The 15,033-nt window shown below is 42.4% G+C and overlaps 1 protein-coding gene across 2 annotated transcripts; it reads left to right on the top strand.

Moving 5' to 3' along the window:
• The first annotated feature begins 3,073 nt into the window (after positions 1-3,073).
• UBE2T (ubiquitin conjugating enzyme E2 T) lies at positions 3,074-11,002 on the top strand. Of its 2 annotated transcripts, none has more exons than XM_059414079.1 (7): positions 3,074-3,152; positions 6,752-6,924; positions 7,495-7,564; positions 9,155-9,260; positions 9,376-9,474; positions 9,608-9,691; positions 10,633-11,002. In XM_059414079.1, exons 2-7 carry the CDS (start codon positions 6,816-6,818, stop codon positions 10,756-10,758), a joined length of 594 nt encoding a protein of 197 aa, XP_059270062.1. In that variant the 5' UTR covers positions 3,074-3,152; positions 6,752-6,815; the 3' UTR covers positions 10,759-11,002. The 2 variants fall into 2 exon arrangements, with proteins under 2 accessions (XP_059270062.1, XP_059270061.1); XM_059414078.1 differs by having other exon boundaries at positions 3,089-3,166.
• The last annotated feature ends 4,031 nt before the right edge of the window (positions 11,003-15,033 follow it).

The raw sequence follows: 15,033 nt of genomic DNA, 5'->3' as shown, positions 1-15,033 counted from the left end.
TTTTAAAAAAATAAATACTTTGTTTATTTGACACAGTGAGTGAGTGAAAGAGCACAAGCAGTGGGAAAGGCAGAGGGAGAGTGAGAAGCAGGCTCCCTGCTTGATCCCAGGACGCTGGGATCACGACCTGTGCTAAAGACAGATACTTACCTGACAAAGCCACCCAGGCGCCCCAACATAATGATTTTGTAATAACAATTTTTAACAGGGGTAAAATGTTCTTTCTTTCTTTCTTTTTTTTTTTTAAGATTTTATTTATTTATTTGACAGAGAGAGACACAAGTAGGCAGAGAGGAAGGCAGAGAGAGAGAGAGGAGGAAGCAGGCTCCCTGCTGAGCAGAGAGCCTGATGCAGGACTGGATCCCAGGAACCTGAGATCAGGACCTGAGCCGAAGGCAGAGGCTTATCCCACTGAGCCACCCAGGCGTCCCCAGGGGTAAAATTTTGAAGGATCAGTAATGTTACATTTCTTTTGGTTATACTATCTTCACATTCAGAATCAGGGAAGAAGAACTACATGGCTCCAGTTGTATAAATATGCTAAAATTGGCCAAGTTCAAGTTAAATCCTTCTATTCTTAAGAAGTAAACTTAAATTTCAACAGGAAGAATTCAATCTTAATATTAGGAAGTTCCAGGAAATACTTCCTTACTATATTTAATTTATTTACTTATTTTTTTCCACTGAAGTTGTTAGATTATATAATACCCTCTTTGGAGCTTGTCCTAAATTCCTTGGATAATTTAAGTGCATCCCTACCTGGAAGGAGAGGAATGTATCTTCAGCTACATGATTACAAAAAGCAAGTAATAATTAATATAAAAAAAGTATTTTAGCATAAATGAAAGTAATAATTATTATAATCTAATTAATTTAACTGGCTCAACCAAAAAAAAAAAAGTTATGCCACAAAAAACCCCCAAATTAATCTGTGTATAATGGCTCAAAAAGGTTTTCAAAATTAAAATCACATTAGCTTTTATTCCTGTGACATCTTCCCCCAGGACTTTCTGAGAGTAAACTTATATAATCAGCCCATTAACAAACAAAATAGTTTAGATTTACTTGATATAGAGAGTATATATTTGTAGTAATATATAGTAATAATAAATAATATATAAATAGTAAATATAAATATATAGTAAATATAGAAAATTTTTTATGCAAAAGTGATAAATCCTGGCAAATAATCCTGTGTATAAATAAAATATAATTTTTGTGCTTTTAATGTACTGAGCCAGCTACGATGCATCTATATTCTTGTGTGAAGAAACTTTTGTTAAATAACTTCCCACACATACACTTAAGAAATAAGTCATAATGTTAAAATGCTCCCTTTTTAAAAGCAATGACACCCTACATAGGTAAGGAAAAATTTCCAGCCTGGCCTCTAGTCTCACCAATTAACATACCTCCCTCTGGTGGACAAATGGAAACTGTACATTTAGCCTATGGAGTTCTTTTTACCTTTTTCCTTTTATTCAATCCTTTGAGTTTAGTTGCCAAAATTATTGGCATTTACTTGTTTTATGATACCATCTCTCCTCTCCCCCAGACTCAACAAAGTTCCTGCTTTTTCTAAGAGACATTTTAAAGACTAATTTCTCAGAGAACCACCTTGATCTCAGAGATCAAGGAAGTGATCAGTTTCAGTTCTGAAGACAGAACTGTAATTACATTTGGGGTAGGAAGAAAATAAAGAAGACATTGAAAAGGGGTTACCTGGGTGGCTCAGTCGTTAAGCATCTGCCTTCAGCTCAGGTCATGATTCCAGGGTCCTGGGATCCAGCCCCCCATCCTGCATCGGGCTCCCTGTGGGCAGGAAGCCTGCTTCTCCGTCTCCCACTCCCCTTGCTTGTGTCCTCTTTCTCCCTGTCTCTTTCTTTGTCAAGTAAATAAATAAAATCTTAATTAAAAAAAAAAAAAAGACATTGAAGGAATTAAAACAAAGTACCAGTAGCAAAATAAGCATCCAACTCCAGATTTATGACAGAACACACTTGACTACAATGAGTAAATATTAACAATAAATGCGAACCCCCAGCAGCTGACTGGAAAATAAACTGGACAGTCCCAGGATTCCTTGTGCTTGTAATTCATAAGCTACTTTAGTCGATTCATTCTTACAACCAGTGTGAGGATCTCCAGGGTAGAATCACGGACAGCGTGCCAGTGAATGTATGGGTCTCTGGAGAAGAGGTAACATGCCTGCAGTGGACTCGGGGAACCACGTGCTACTTAACACCAGTTTGAACGAAATGCAGACATCACGGCAGTGGCCAGAATTAAATTGGTTTGCAAGTTTTGAAAGACTGGCCGTGCTGAAAGCAGTGAGAGGAGGGTTTGGCGCGTGTTATGTGTTGCTGGTGTTTTTCCACCCCCAGTATCCCCAAACGCTAGTCAAGTTCCAGCCGCGTCCTTTAGATTCAGGTCAAGTCCGAGTCACCCATAAACGCTCACGGAGCCCAGAAACTTCGAGAAGTTAAGGCTGCTTAGCCATAAACAGGTACTTCCTTCGTCAGGTAGCACCACACTTTTAGAGTTGGAAGAAGACCTCTATTCTCAGCTTCTACCCAAGGCATGGATTCCCCTTTGCACTATCCCTCATCAACTTCCAGTCGAACACTTGCAGTGATGAAGGAGTTCACTGCGGCCCAAGGTGACCGGTTCTGTTCTGCAGGGATCTCATTGCTAGAATGCTTTACTGGGCTACACTCATCTGCATCCCTTTAACTTTCATCCGCTAGCCTTAGATGCATCCTCTGACGCAGTAAGTTTCCTTCACTGTTCCTCCTAAGAGGCGATTCCCAGCTCCTTCCCCGCTCTGACAAAGACAGTTGACCTCGTCACCGAACTTGTCACCGCACGGGCCACACCAAGTCCTGAAGCCGGCCGGAACCTCCGAGCGCCCCCACCCTGATAGACAGCTCCGCCTACGAGGCGAAGAGACTGCGTCCGACGCGCGCTCTAATTTGAAAGCGGCGTGAGCGGAAACAAGATTCAGAACGCTGGCCAATAGGGAGCTGCGCTCCTCTCCCGGGCCTTGCGGCGGACCAATCGCAAGCCCTCGTGGCGGGAGGCGGAGCGACGCCAACAGACTGGGCGTGCGCAGGTGTGGATAGCTGCTGGGCCGCGCGCCGCGACGCCGTGAGGTGGGTACGCACAGGTAAGAGGGCTGTTTTCTGGTTCCCCGACAGAGAGAAAGCATCCTGGCGGCGGTCCCTGTGAGTCTTAGGGACCAGAGTCCTGTTTCTGCCTAATGTGGGAGATTCCTGAAGCGGCTCGTGAGCGGAGGCTCTGCTGGAATCTCCACAGCCCCGCGGCGGCCAGAGTTGTCCGAGCTGCCCCCTGCCCGGCAGAGAGGGGTGTGCCCCCGGGCAAGAGACGTCGCCGCCCGGCGCTCGCTGCGGGCCGCGCGCAGGCCGTTTTGCCTTCTTCACCATCTGGTCCCCAACCCACGTTTCCTCCGCTAGTTATTCAGACTTACTAACAGGCTGCATACTGGTGGCATAGCTGTCTTAGAAATTAAAATACGGTGACTACACCCGTCCTCCAGGGATTTTTGCCGCAAGAGAAGAAGCTGTCAGAGATGAATAACAACTTCCGGTGCACGTTGGTGTGGAAGCGCATAGAGGGTGACAGTTGAAAGGAGTGAAGGATTGGGATGCATTACTAGAGAAAGGCAAGAAGTGATTATTTCATGTGTAATGTCTGTAGGTGTGAAAGAGAATGAGATTCTTAGTGGGCAGCAAAAAGAAGTCGGTGTGGTGTGGCTCAGTGGGTTAAAGCCTCTGCCTCCGGCTCAGGTCATGATCCCAGTGTCCTGGGATGGAGCCCCGTATCGGGCTCTCTGCTCAGCAGGGAGCCTGCTTCCTCCTCTCTCTGCCTGCCTCTCAGCCTGCTTGTGATCTCTGTCTGTCAAATAAATAAATAAAATCTTAAAAGGAAAAAAAAAAAAAAAGTTGGTGTGGCTGAAGCCTAAGTTTGTGGGGAGTAGTTACAGGATATGAAGTTGGGGTTTGATTGTAAAGAACCTGTGTGCCCAGAAAATACTCAGTAATTGATGGCTTTTGAGCCAAGGAGTGCCATATACCAATTTGTGTTAATATAGTGAGGCTGGGGTCTGGTTGCCCCCATAAGAGAAACTGTCTTGCTTAAAATTCCTCACCCCTGTTCTAATCCCTTTCCCCTGGGTTCTCATTTTATATAAAGGTACCCTCTGTTTCTTGTGGATTCTTGTCTTATTGTGGTTGCTTTCTCAGCATCTGCTTCCTGAGAAAAGTAGTAAGGATCTGTATATAAAATGCGAGATTAATTATCCAATGGAATTAATTAATTAATTCAATTATCCAATGAAATACTTGCCTCCAAAAGATGGTCTTATGAGGGTCTAAGGAAATTTGAAAGTACTTTAAAGAATAATTTACATGAAAGACTTGTCTTGTAATTCTGTTTGACAATTGAATTCACCTGTTGTATTATTAATCTTATTTAAATATTTCTGGAAGAGTTTTTGAGGTGTGAAGGAGCAGCAAGCCTGGAGATTAGAAAAAGAAGGTCCAAAGGACCGTTCTGTCTGCAGCACAATTCAAGAGAATGTCTTTACCTAACCAATACACAAAGTTAGTCTCCTTTAAACATCCCGGTGGTGGAGATAGATGGCCTCAATCTAAGTGTATGATTATCATAACAACCATCTAATAATGACAGTCTGTGCCCACCGGGTAATTTTCTCGTTATAATTAGTTTTCCAAATAGAAATAGCTTAAGGAGGGAATGGGATTAAAATTAAAAATTGTGTCATAGTTGTACAAATTAATAAATTGACCTTTTAGCGTTTAAGCCTTTGTGAGTAAGCCCTACCGAATCTAGATTTACTGCCAAGTCCGGTTTTCAGTTTACAAAGCTGAGAACCAGATCCTGAGATGTATATATGTGTGGATTTATATGAGGTGATTCTAAAACTCACATAGAAGAGCAGAGGATCAAGAATAACCAAGACAGGGGTGCCTGGGTGGCTCAGCAGGTTAAAGCCTCTGCCTTCGGCTCAGGTCATGATGTCAGGGTCCTGGGATCAAGCCCCGCATCAGACTCTCTGCTCAGCAGGGAGCCTGCTTCCCCCCTCTCTCTGCCTACTTGTGATTGCTGTCTGTCAAATAAATAAATAAAATCTTAAAAAAAAAAAAGAATAACCAAGACATTCCTGAAGAAAAAGAACAAGGTGGAGGAACCCAACTTGCTGTATGTCAAGTCTTATTAATAAGCTACAGTAATTAAAACAGTTGATCAGTGGAACAAACTGAAAAATCCCAAAACAGATCCACACATATATGCAAATTTAGTTTATGACCATATCAGCAGGGAAATGGTGGACTTTCCAATAAAAAGGACTAGGACAATTGGTTCTTCATATGGAGGAAAAGATCCATAATTGGACCTCTGCCTCACATTATACACAAAAATCAATTCCTACTGGATTAAAGACTTAAATGTGAAAGCAAAACTGTGAAACATTTAGAAGATTTAAACAAATATCTAAGTTTGGGGATAAGGAAAAATTTAATACATGAAAGTGTAAGTGTACAGGAAAAAGTTTTAAAATTGATTATGTTGAAGTTAATAGTTGTGCGACTGTCAAAAGACATGAATAAAGTGGAAAGACATGCCACAAACTGGGAGATAGTATATGTAACTCATAATATCAAAAGATCGGTATCCTTTGGCAGCTAAAGGGAAAACTAGAGTTAGAAAGAGTGTTGAGTGTGTGGGTGTTTGTTTTAGATGAGAGAGATTTTGAGCATATTTGAATGTTGATGGGAAAAAGATTGGAAATACTGAAGAATTGGGAGGATGTAGCATCCAAAATACATGGAGAAAACCTCACACATTTAAGCATTCACTTACAAATATCTCAGAGTGAGACTATCTCCATCATCATTCCTTGCTCTCCTTACAAAGCATATATAGACCTCCTCCCACAGCTAATATTTGTCAAGCCTTTTCTATGCCAGGTATACTGAGGATGTAGTGGGGGGGCAAAATTAGACGCAGGCTCTACCTCATAAGTTTATAATTTATCAGTGGAAACATGTTAATTGGAAACTTGTGTTTTTATTGTTTGTAGAATGCTTCGCATTTTTAATCTTTATTTTTTAAATTTTATTTTATTTTTAAAGATTTTATTTATTTATTTATTTATTTGTCAGAGAGAGAGAGAGAGTGAGAGCGAGCACAGGCAGACAGAGTGGAAGGCAGAGTCAGAGGGAGAAGCAGGCTCCCTGCGGAGCAAGGAGCCCGATGTGGGACTCCATCCCAGGATGCTGGGATCATGACCTGAGCCGAAGGCAGCTGCTTAACCAGCTGAGCCACCCAGGTGTCCCAAGATTTTATTTATTTATTTGACAGACAGAGATCACAAGTAGGCAGAGAAGCAGGCAGAGAGAAAGGTGGGAAGCAGGCTCCCTGCTGAGCAGAGAGCCCAATGCCGGGCTCCATCCCAGGACCCTGAGATCATCACCTGAGCTGAAGGCAGAGGCTTTAACCCACTGAGCCACCTAGGGGCCCCTTTAATCTTTATTTTTAAAATGTGCTTGAATAGATAACAGGAAGGAAATGGAAGAAACTCAGATTCCTTTCTTAGAATAGAGATTAAAATGAAAAATTTGTTTTGCTTTTCACTAAACTGAAGCCATGTGCTAAAAACTCGAGTCACCTTTGCTGACTGTTTCATGGTTGCCCCTTTTCTCCCTAGTGAATCCCAGCCAGCTTCTAGTGTGGTGCAGTGAACCGTGTACAGTTCCTTCTACTTGGGGACCATGCAGAGAGCTTCACGTCTAAAGAGAGAACTGAACTTGTTAGCCACAGAGCCACCCCCAGGCATCACTTGCTGGCAAGACAAGGACAAAATGGATGATCTTCAAGCTCGTAGGTATCATGTCATGCGTATGACGACCCTATTGAAGATTATGCTGAAAGACCCTATTGAAGATTATGCTGAAATCTGAACATTTGTATATTCTAAAGTAGAGAACAGTGGCAAGGTCAAATTACCTTACCAGCGTTCTAAACCTAATTTGTTTACGTGTATAAGAGGTTTGCTTGACATTTCTTCATTGGCCTTTTATTATACCTTTTGCTGATTCATAGCCAAGATTATGATTCAATGCCCAAGATTCAGGGCATTAGCTCTGAAGCAGTGTTTAGACCAAATCTCACCATCTCAAATATCTGTGAGGCCAGACAGGAAACATAAATAATAAGAATACTGCAGTACAGACAAAACAAAACTGCGGCTTATATTTGATCTGTGGTCAGTACTGTCCAACTTCTGTTTGATCTTCTGTCTGTCCTTTGTTTGACACCATCAACATTTTGGCTACATTGGTGTATTGCATGAGAAACTTCTTAAAGCCCTAAGAGAGAATTACTGTCCTAGACCAGCTTTTGTGATCGTTCAAATCATCTGATTACCTCTTAATTTTTTTTTCTTTAAAGTAATATTAGGTGCAGCTGACACACCTTATGAAAAAGGTGTTTTCAAACTGGAAGTTACCATTCCTGAGAGGTTAGTGTGAGTTAGATTTTTTTTTTCTTTTTCTTTTTCTTTTTTCTTTCCTTTTCTTTCTTTTTTTTTTTTTTTTTGAGAGCAAGCACATGCAGAGTGGGCTAAGGGCAGAGGGAGAGAGAGAATATCTTAAGCAGGCTCCACACCCAATGTGAGGTTCAATCTTAAAACCCAAAGATCATGACCTGAGCCAAAATCAAGAGTTGGACGCCTAACTGAGCCACCCAGGTGCCCAGTGTGAATTAGATTCTAAACTTATAGGGTAGAGTATGGTTATTGAAAGATAGGGTAATGTAGTAGAGTATTACGTATAGGAGTTAAAGGTCCTAGGTTTTAATCCTAGTCTTATGATGTAATGTGACTTCTGGGCAAGTTATTTTATCTCTGGAGTTCAAATTCCTTCTCTAAAAGTGAGCTAGATCATATCTAAGGCCCCTCTTTTCTTCATCGTGCTAAAATATTACATAACATAAAATTGATCATTTAAGCCATTTTAACTGCTTGGTTCATGGCATTAAGTATATTCACATTATTAATCACCTATTACCATCATCCACCTCCAAAACCTTTTCATTTTCCCAGACTGACACTCCATACCCATTCAACAGTAACTTGCCAGCTCCTCCTCCCCTCGGCACCTGGCAACCACCATTCTACTTTCTGTCTTTACGTTAAGGACCCTCTTAATTCAGTCTCCTTTAAGGTTCTCATTGGGTGAGTTGTAGTTGTAGTTTTGTGCAGAATGGGGAAGAGAAGAAATGAATGTCTAACTGTTGACATGTAGATGTCTTTTCACTAGATCAGATTCTGGCCAAACTTGTTAATGTCCTGAGAGAAGTAGCTTGATAATCATGTGATATATCAATTCTAAAAATCGGCTGGGAATTTTCCAAGGTTTGTGTCTCACTAAAAAGGCATAATAACCAAATGCAGCGGGGACACCTGGGTGGCTCAGTTAGTTAACTGTCTGACTCTTGATTTTGGCTCAGGTCATGATCCTAGGGTTGTGGTATTGAGCCCTGTGTTGGGCTCTGTGCTCAGTGGGGAGTCTGCTTGAGATTCTCCCTCTCCCTCTACCCCTTCCCCCTGCCCCTGTACACGCACACTCTCATGCTCACTCTCACTCTCATGCTCACTCTCACTTAAATGAATGAATCTTTAAAAAAAATAAAAACGCAATGTATGAATTTTAATTTGATTCTGTTTTTTAAAACTTCTCTGTAAAAAAACGGGGGGGGTGGCAATTAAGGAAATAAGAATAGTAGATGATATTGGAGAATATATTTTTAATTTTTTATAGATATATTGATAGTATTGCAGTTATATAGGAGAACAGCCTTATTCTTGGGAAATATGTGCTGAAGCATTCACAGGATAAAGTGCCTTGATCTAGGTGGTGGGTACAGGAATGTTTGTAATGCTGTTATTTCAACTTTTCTATTGTTTGTAAGTTTTCATAATAAAAATTTGAGAAAAAAAATTTGCCTCTCAAAGGCAACCCTGATGAGTCACCAGGAAGCTCTTTATAAATATGTTTATAAAGAAACAAGTACTTTAATAAAAATCCTCTATTGTCCTGTGCTTTCAAAGGTACCCCTTTGAACCTCCTCAGATCCGATTTCTGACTCCGATCTATCATCCAAACATTGATTCTGCTGGAAGGATTTGTTTAGATGTCCTCAAATTGCCACCAAAAGTGAGTGGTGGGTAAAGGGTGGACACAACATTCTGTGGTTCTCATCTATAAAACTTGATTTAGAGTATCACACTCTTAGGAATACAAAAGCAGCTCCCTGTCTGTCTGTGTATAGGGTGCCTGGAGACCATCCCTCAACATTGCAACCGTCCTGACTTCTATTCAGCTGCTCATGTCTGAACCCAACCCTGATGACCCACTTATGGCCGACATAGTAAGTATCCTTTTTGCCTCTGCAGCACACGTCCTACTTTCTTCATACCTCTGACTTTTCGTTTATGGCAGCTGCAACTTAATCACTACAGATCATTTTTCTCTCCATTGACTTGTCTTTGATTTTGTCTCAGTCCTCTGAATTTAAGTATAATAAGCCAGTCTTCCTCAAGAATGCCAGGCAGTGGACAGAGAAGCATGCAAAACAGAAACAGAAGGTATGATGATTGTACAGTTCTGATTCTGCTTCCGTTGTTAACCTGTTAAAAGTGTATTTATCTGTAAATGCATAAGTGGTTATTAACTTTGCCAAATTTGTACTGTATTCTAGAGTAGCTGATTGATCCTTTCTCTTATTACAACTTTCTTTTTTGTTGTTGTTGTTTAAAGATTTTATTTATTTATTTGACAAACAGAGATCACAAGTAGGCAGAGGGGCAGGCAGAGAGGGAGAGAGGAGGAAGCAGGCTCGCCGCTGAGCAGAGAGCCTGATGCAGGGCTCAATCCCAGGACCCTGGGATCATGACCTGAGCTGAAGGCAGAGCCCCCAACCCACTGAGCCTCCCAGGCATTACAACATTCTAAATAGGTATTCAACAAAATAGCCTAGTAGCTCAACCAACAGTATATTTTTTCATCTTTGACAACACTAGAGGGCAGGCAGCATCTGCTTAATTTTTTTATATTCTTGGAGGTAGCAAGGTTAGATAGAGGTGACTAATTCTTTTTTTAAAGTTTTCTTTTTTAATACAAGAAAGGACTATTGCAGGAATCAGGAAGGAGTGAGAGAGAAATAGGAAAGAGAGGGAAATTAACATTTCTTATGGGACCATTCATAGAAGGAAGAAGGAAAATTTCTCCAGTTTAAGTTGATGGAACTTCCTCATTTAACAATTTATAAATTGTAGGAACAGAAAGATTGGCATATTCTGGTTCTTGCTGAGTTAGAACATCCTTTAGATTCAGTTAAGTAACAGTTACTTGTGAAAAGAAATAAAAATTTAAAACATACAAAAGATTGAGAAAGATGCATTTGAAGGAAATAATCATATACAAGAAATCACAAAGAAGTACTTGGAAATAATATTACAGCACTTCATTGTTTCCATCCTGGTTCCTGGTGTGAACCTCACATTTTACCTTATCTGCTCCTTCTCAGGCTGATGAGGGAGAGATGCCTGATGATCTGCCAGAGGCTGGTGACTCAGAAGTACGCAACACAACCCAGAAAAGGAAAGCCAGGCAGCTGGGAGGCATAGAAAAGAAATTTTGCTCTGACCTGTAGGGGTTTGTCCTGGTCCTAGTTAATATATGCTTTGTTAAGATGGTCTAATCTGCCTGCCTCTCTCTTGGATGTTTTTCCTTGTATTTGATGACGTTATCATCTTTCTTGTCCTATAAAACAGACCTTGTGTATTTATGGATTCTGCTCTACATTGATTCTCTGAGGCTAGTTTGTTTTATTTAGCTTGTACATACATAGTTTGAAACCTTTTAAACCTGAAAAATAAATAACCACTTAATGTTGAGTGTGTGTTTATCCTGAATGTGTGTCTGGGAGCAAACTGTCCAGAAAGCTATATAATAAGAATGTTAAAATATTTGGAATTGTTGTCTTTTATTTTGCCAACTTACCAACATCACTAGGGACGTCGAATGTTTGACGTAGATGTAAAATCACTGTTGGAAACAATTCAGTTACCACCAGGCTTTCAAGGATTCTAGGTTTTCAAAAGTCTTAACAGAATGTGGGAATAAGGTAATGGGCCCTTTTGTTAATTTTTTTGCGGTTTTCACTTTTTGTGATTTACACAGCTGGTCAGAATTACCATGGTAATAAATATTTATTGAATACCTGCTGCGTACCAAATATTGTGCACGTGATTTCATAACAGTGGAAAAAATCAGACATGAGATTAACCAAGTAATCAGACAAATTTAAATAAAGATTTTTGTGATCACTTTCTGTCGCTAGCTTCCTTTTATGGCAGGTACTACTCTGTACAGATGGATGCCAAACTTGAATCCCTGACTCATGATTTTATAATCTACTTAGACTTTAGTATTCTATTGAGATGCAGATAAAATGGACTTGAGCAGAAATCACTTAAAGCGGAAAGAGGCTGCCCATGCTGAGTGAAGGGCTTTCTGAAGAATGTAGATACTAGGAGTCCTCGTCGAAAATAAGGACCGGAATGTCCCTGTCCGCATCCCAGTGCAGCAGTTCTATCCCGGAGCAGTGATTTTATACCTCGGCTAGGCACTGTGTACGTAAAACAGCGCTTCTCGGAAGAGGCATTACCGTATGTCCTCACCCAGCACAGCCTGCCACATGACATGTGTGGTGCCGGACTCAAGGCAAACAAGACAGGAAGTGTGAATTTTTTAATCCGTTAATGACAGATGATGGCATAAACTGAAAATATAAATTTCTTTTGTATCCCCCACTTCATCAACTTCCCACTTCTCTGGAATTCTTAAGCCCACTTCTCAAAATTAGTTCTTTTTAAAGCCCAGAAATGATTTTATTCCAGGTTTTTCTCTATATTCATGTATATTTAAGCCAGATCTGGGGTTCCTAGGTAACATTAGTATATCCGTTTGGACGCTTTCAGCTGTTAGTGAAATCCAACTCGGACTGGTGACAATGCAACATGAGAAGTTCTAATGGAATAAATGGAAAGTCCAGGAGTAAGGTGAGCATCTGAACTGATGTGTTCAGAGGCTCGACAATACCAAGATTTCAGTCTCTTTCCACCTGCCATCCAGAGTAAAAACTTTGTCTTCACTCCCTGTTCCTTAAACATAGTCCCCTTTCAGAGTGACTCCTAGCCACACTCAGGGCCATGTGCTTTGTAATTCACACCCAGCAGGCTGTGGAGCAAGAAAGTTCCTCTGATGGGACCACCCTGAAACCAGTCGCTTTGGCCAGCGAAATGCCATGTGCTGACTGATCAGGGTGAAGCCAGACGGGAAATGTAAGCTGGACTTAGGGAAGAGTTGTAGGAAAAGAAGCCCCTCCTATGGGACAAACCCCCTCCACAACTGATCACTAGGTCTGGTCAGTTCTACCAGTCACTTGTCCCTCCCTCTTCTAACACTAGTTTAAGCCATTCTGATCTCACGTTTACTGTAGTCACCTGACCATGTCTCCTTGCCTCCAGCCTTGACCCTCAACAGTCCATGCTTCTCAGAGCAGCAAGAATAATCTTTAAATGATGTCAAAGCCAGATTTTACTCCCCTGCTTGAAACACTCCCAAGTGGCTTCCTTTTGCCACTTGGGGAGTGGGGTGGAAAATCCAGTCTCCTTCCCTGGGCCAGAAGACCCTGATCTAGCACCTGCGTGCTTTATCTGTCCATCCTTGTGGCATACCCTCTATCCTATACACTACACTCCAGCCGTATGAGTCACTTCTAATCTCTTGAACACACCTAGCTCATTCCTTCTTCAGGGATTTCTACATCGTCCATGATAGTCTCAGCTAAATATAGCTGCCCCAGAAAGTCCTTGTGTGTCCCATCTAAAGGAGCACCTTAAGTCCCAGGCACTCTAGCTTATAGCCCATGACTTAATTCATGGCATTTGTACCTATCACAAAATGTGTCCATTGTGTGTACATTGTCTGGTTCCAAGTGCTGGGGATATAGTGGCAACAAGAAACTTCTCTCTCTAATGCAAGAAAAATAATGCCAAAAATGATTAGAAGTTATCTATCCAACTCTCTGACATAGCAAGTACAGAGGACCTGGGCTAGAGAACAGAAATAAAAGAAAATGAGAGTGAGAAAAGCCCAGGTCCTTACCCCACCCAAGGAACAATGCAAAAGTATTAAAAGCATGGTTACTGGGGTCAAGGCGACCCCAGCCCAGTCCCGGCTGCACTGCTTACCAGCTGTGTACCCTCAGTATGCTATTCAATCCTTCTGTGCTTTGGGTTTCTCCCATAGAACAGGGAGATAATGATAGTAGCTAACTCTTGAGGTTGTTTTACTGATTGACTAAGATAATACACATAAAGGGCCCAGTACAGGGCCTGGCACAGTACTGACGTTTACCGAGTGCTTAGCTGGAGACTGGATGGAGACAAGATAGTGGTCCAACCTCAACCGGGCCCCAAAGAGATGTTGTGCCCCTTGCCTACTCGCCAGTCTGCTCTGCTCCTAGGACAAGCAAGCTGAGCGAAGTTTCCCAGCTTCAAACCCCTAATTAAAGAGGAGAGATGACCTCCGTGACTGATCATATAAACATTGTAGATTCCAAGGTCCCCTCTCCTGCTGCCCCCACTCCCTCTCCCCACCTCTCCCCAAAAGCTATCTAAATAAGAACAGATTTTACCACCCACCTTGTGGGCAGTTTCTAAGCTAAGGCTGGGGACTAGCTATTTATCCTTCGGCTGCTGTGGGAATTCAACACACACAAATAAAGCTCCTTTTCCAGCTAAGTGTGTATTTTTCCAACAGCGTGTGGCCCCCCTGCCCAGGTTGTCTTGTTTAGGTTGGGGCGGCCTGAGGGAGGGAAGAACGGGGTGGGGGATGGGTGGGGTGCTGTGGTTTCAGAACACGATCCCCAGGATGGCAGGCTGCAGGGCAGCTTGGAGTCCCGCATAAGGCTGCCAGTGAAGCCGGGGAGAGGCTGGGCTGAGCCTGGGGTGATGGACGCAGATGTGCTATGCCCAGAAAGAGCACGTTCCATTTTCTCCTTGGCAGGTTGCCCTGGCTCCTACCATGGCTCCCAGTGAGCGCCCATCCTTTTCTCCAACTCTCCATTCCCATCAAGGACAATAGCTTCTCCGATGTCTCTTCCCCCCACCCCCTTCCCACCCCCACTCCAGTATTTCTCCCTTGGTGAGTTTCCTCTGCTTGCCTTTCCCCATGATCCCACAGGGTGGTTAAGGTGAGTTTTTATTTATTTACTAGGTTCTCTCCAGACCTGGGAGTTATGTCTGGGGAACTGCCTAACAGGGTCAGGTGGTGATAGGGTTCCTTTTGGGGGAATGTCTAGGTTTCCCTCCCCCGTTGGCCCATGACCTCCAAGGTGTCTCCTAGTGCTGATACCTGGCAGTTCTGTGATTCTCAAACTACCTGTGGGATCCAAGGCCGGAGCCTGTGGGGGTCAGGGTCAGCGATGAAATAAATGAGTTTGGTCTCAGCTACCTTCTCATCTGCCCTTTCCATTCTCCCCACTCCTCTAGCACTCTCTGGCCCTGTATTACCCCCTGGGGCCTCGCCCCAGCCTCCCACTATCTCCACCCGACAGTCTAGCCTGACAATCCTCCTTGCTTCCTTATTCCCATTCTATAAACTGCCCTCTCCAGCCTAAGAGTTGGTAAGAGCTCAATGAGTTTACTCCTGGGCCATGGAGAGGAGGTGATCAGAGTGGGGTGTGTCCAAGAAACCTATTTACCAGGGACAGACCTTGTTTCACAAACTGAGAAGTTTCAATGTACCATCAGGCAAGTCTTTACAAGGACTTGAGCTAAGAGCCCATACTTAGACCAGTCATTGTGGCCAGGAATAGAATACACTGAAAACACTGCCTCACATCCCACCTCTGGAACCT

Source organism: Mustela nigripes, chromosome 10 (assembly GCF_022355385.1).
Source record: "Mustela nigripes isolate SB6536 chromosome 10, MUSNIG.SB6536, whole genome shotgun sequence".
In the NCBI taxonomy this organism is placed as follows: Eukaryota; Metazoa; Chordata; class Mammalia; order Carnivora; family Mustelidae; genus Mustela; species Mustela nigripes.
The sequence above is the reverse complement of the archived record's forward strand: the minus strand, read 5'-3'. Positions and strand labels throughout refer to the sequence as shown.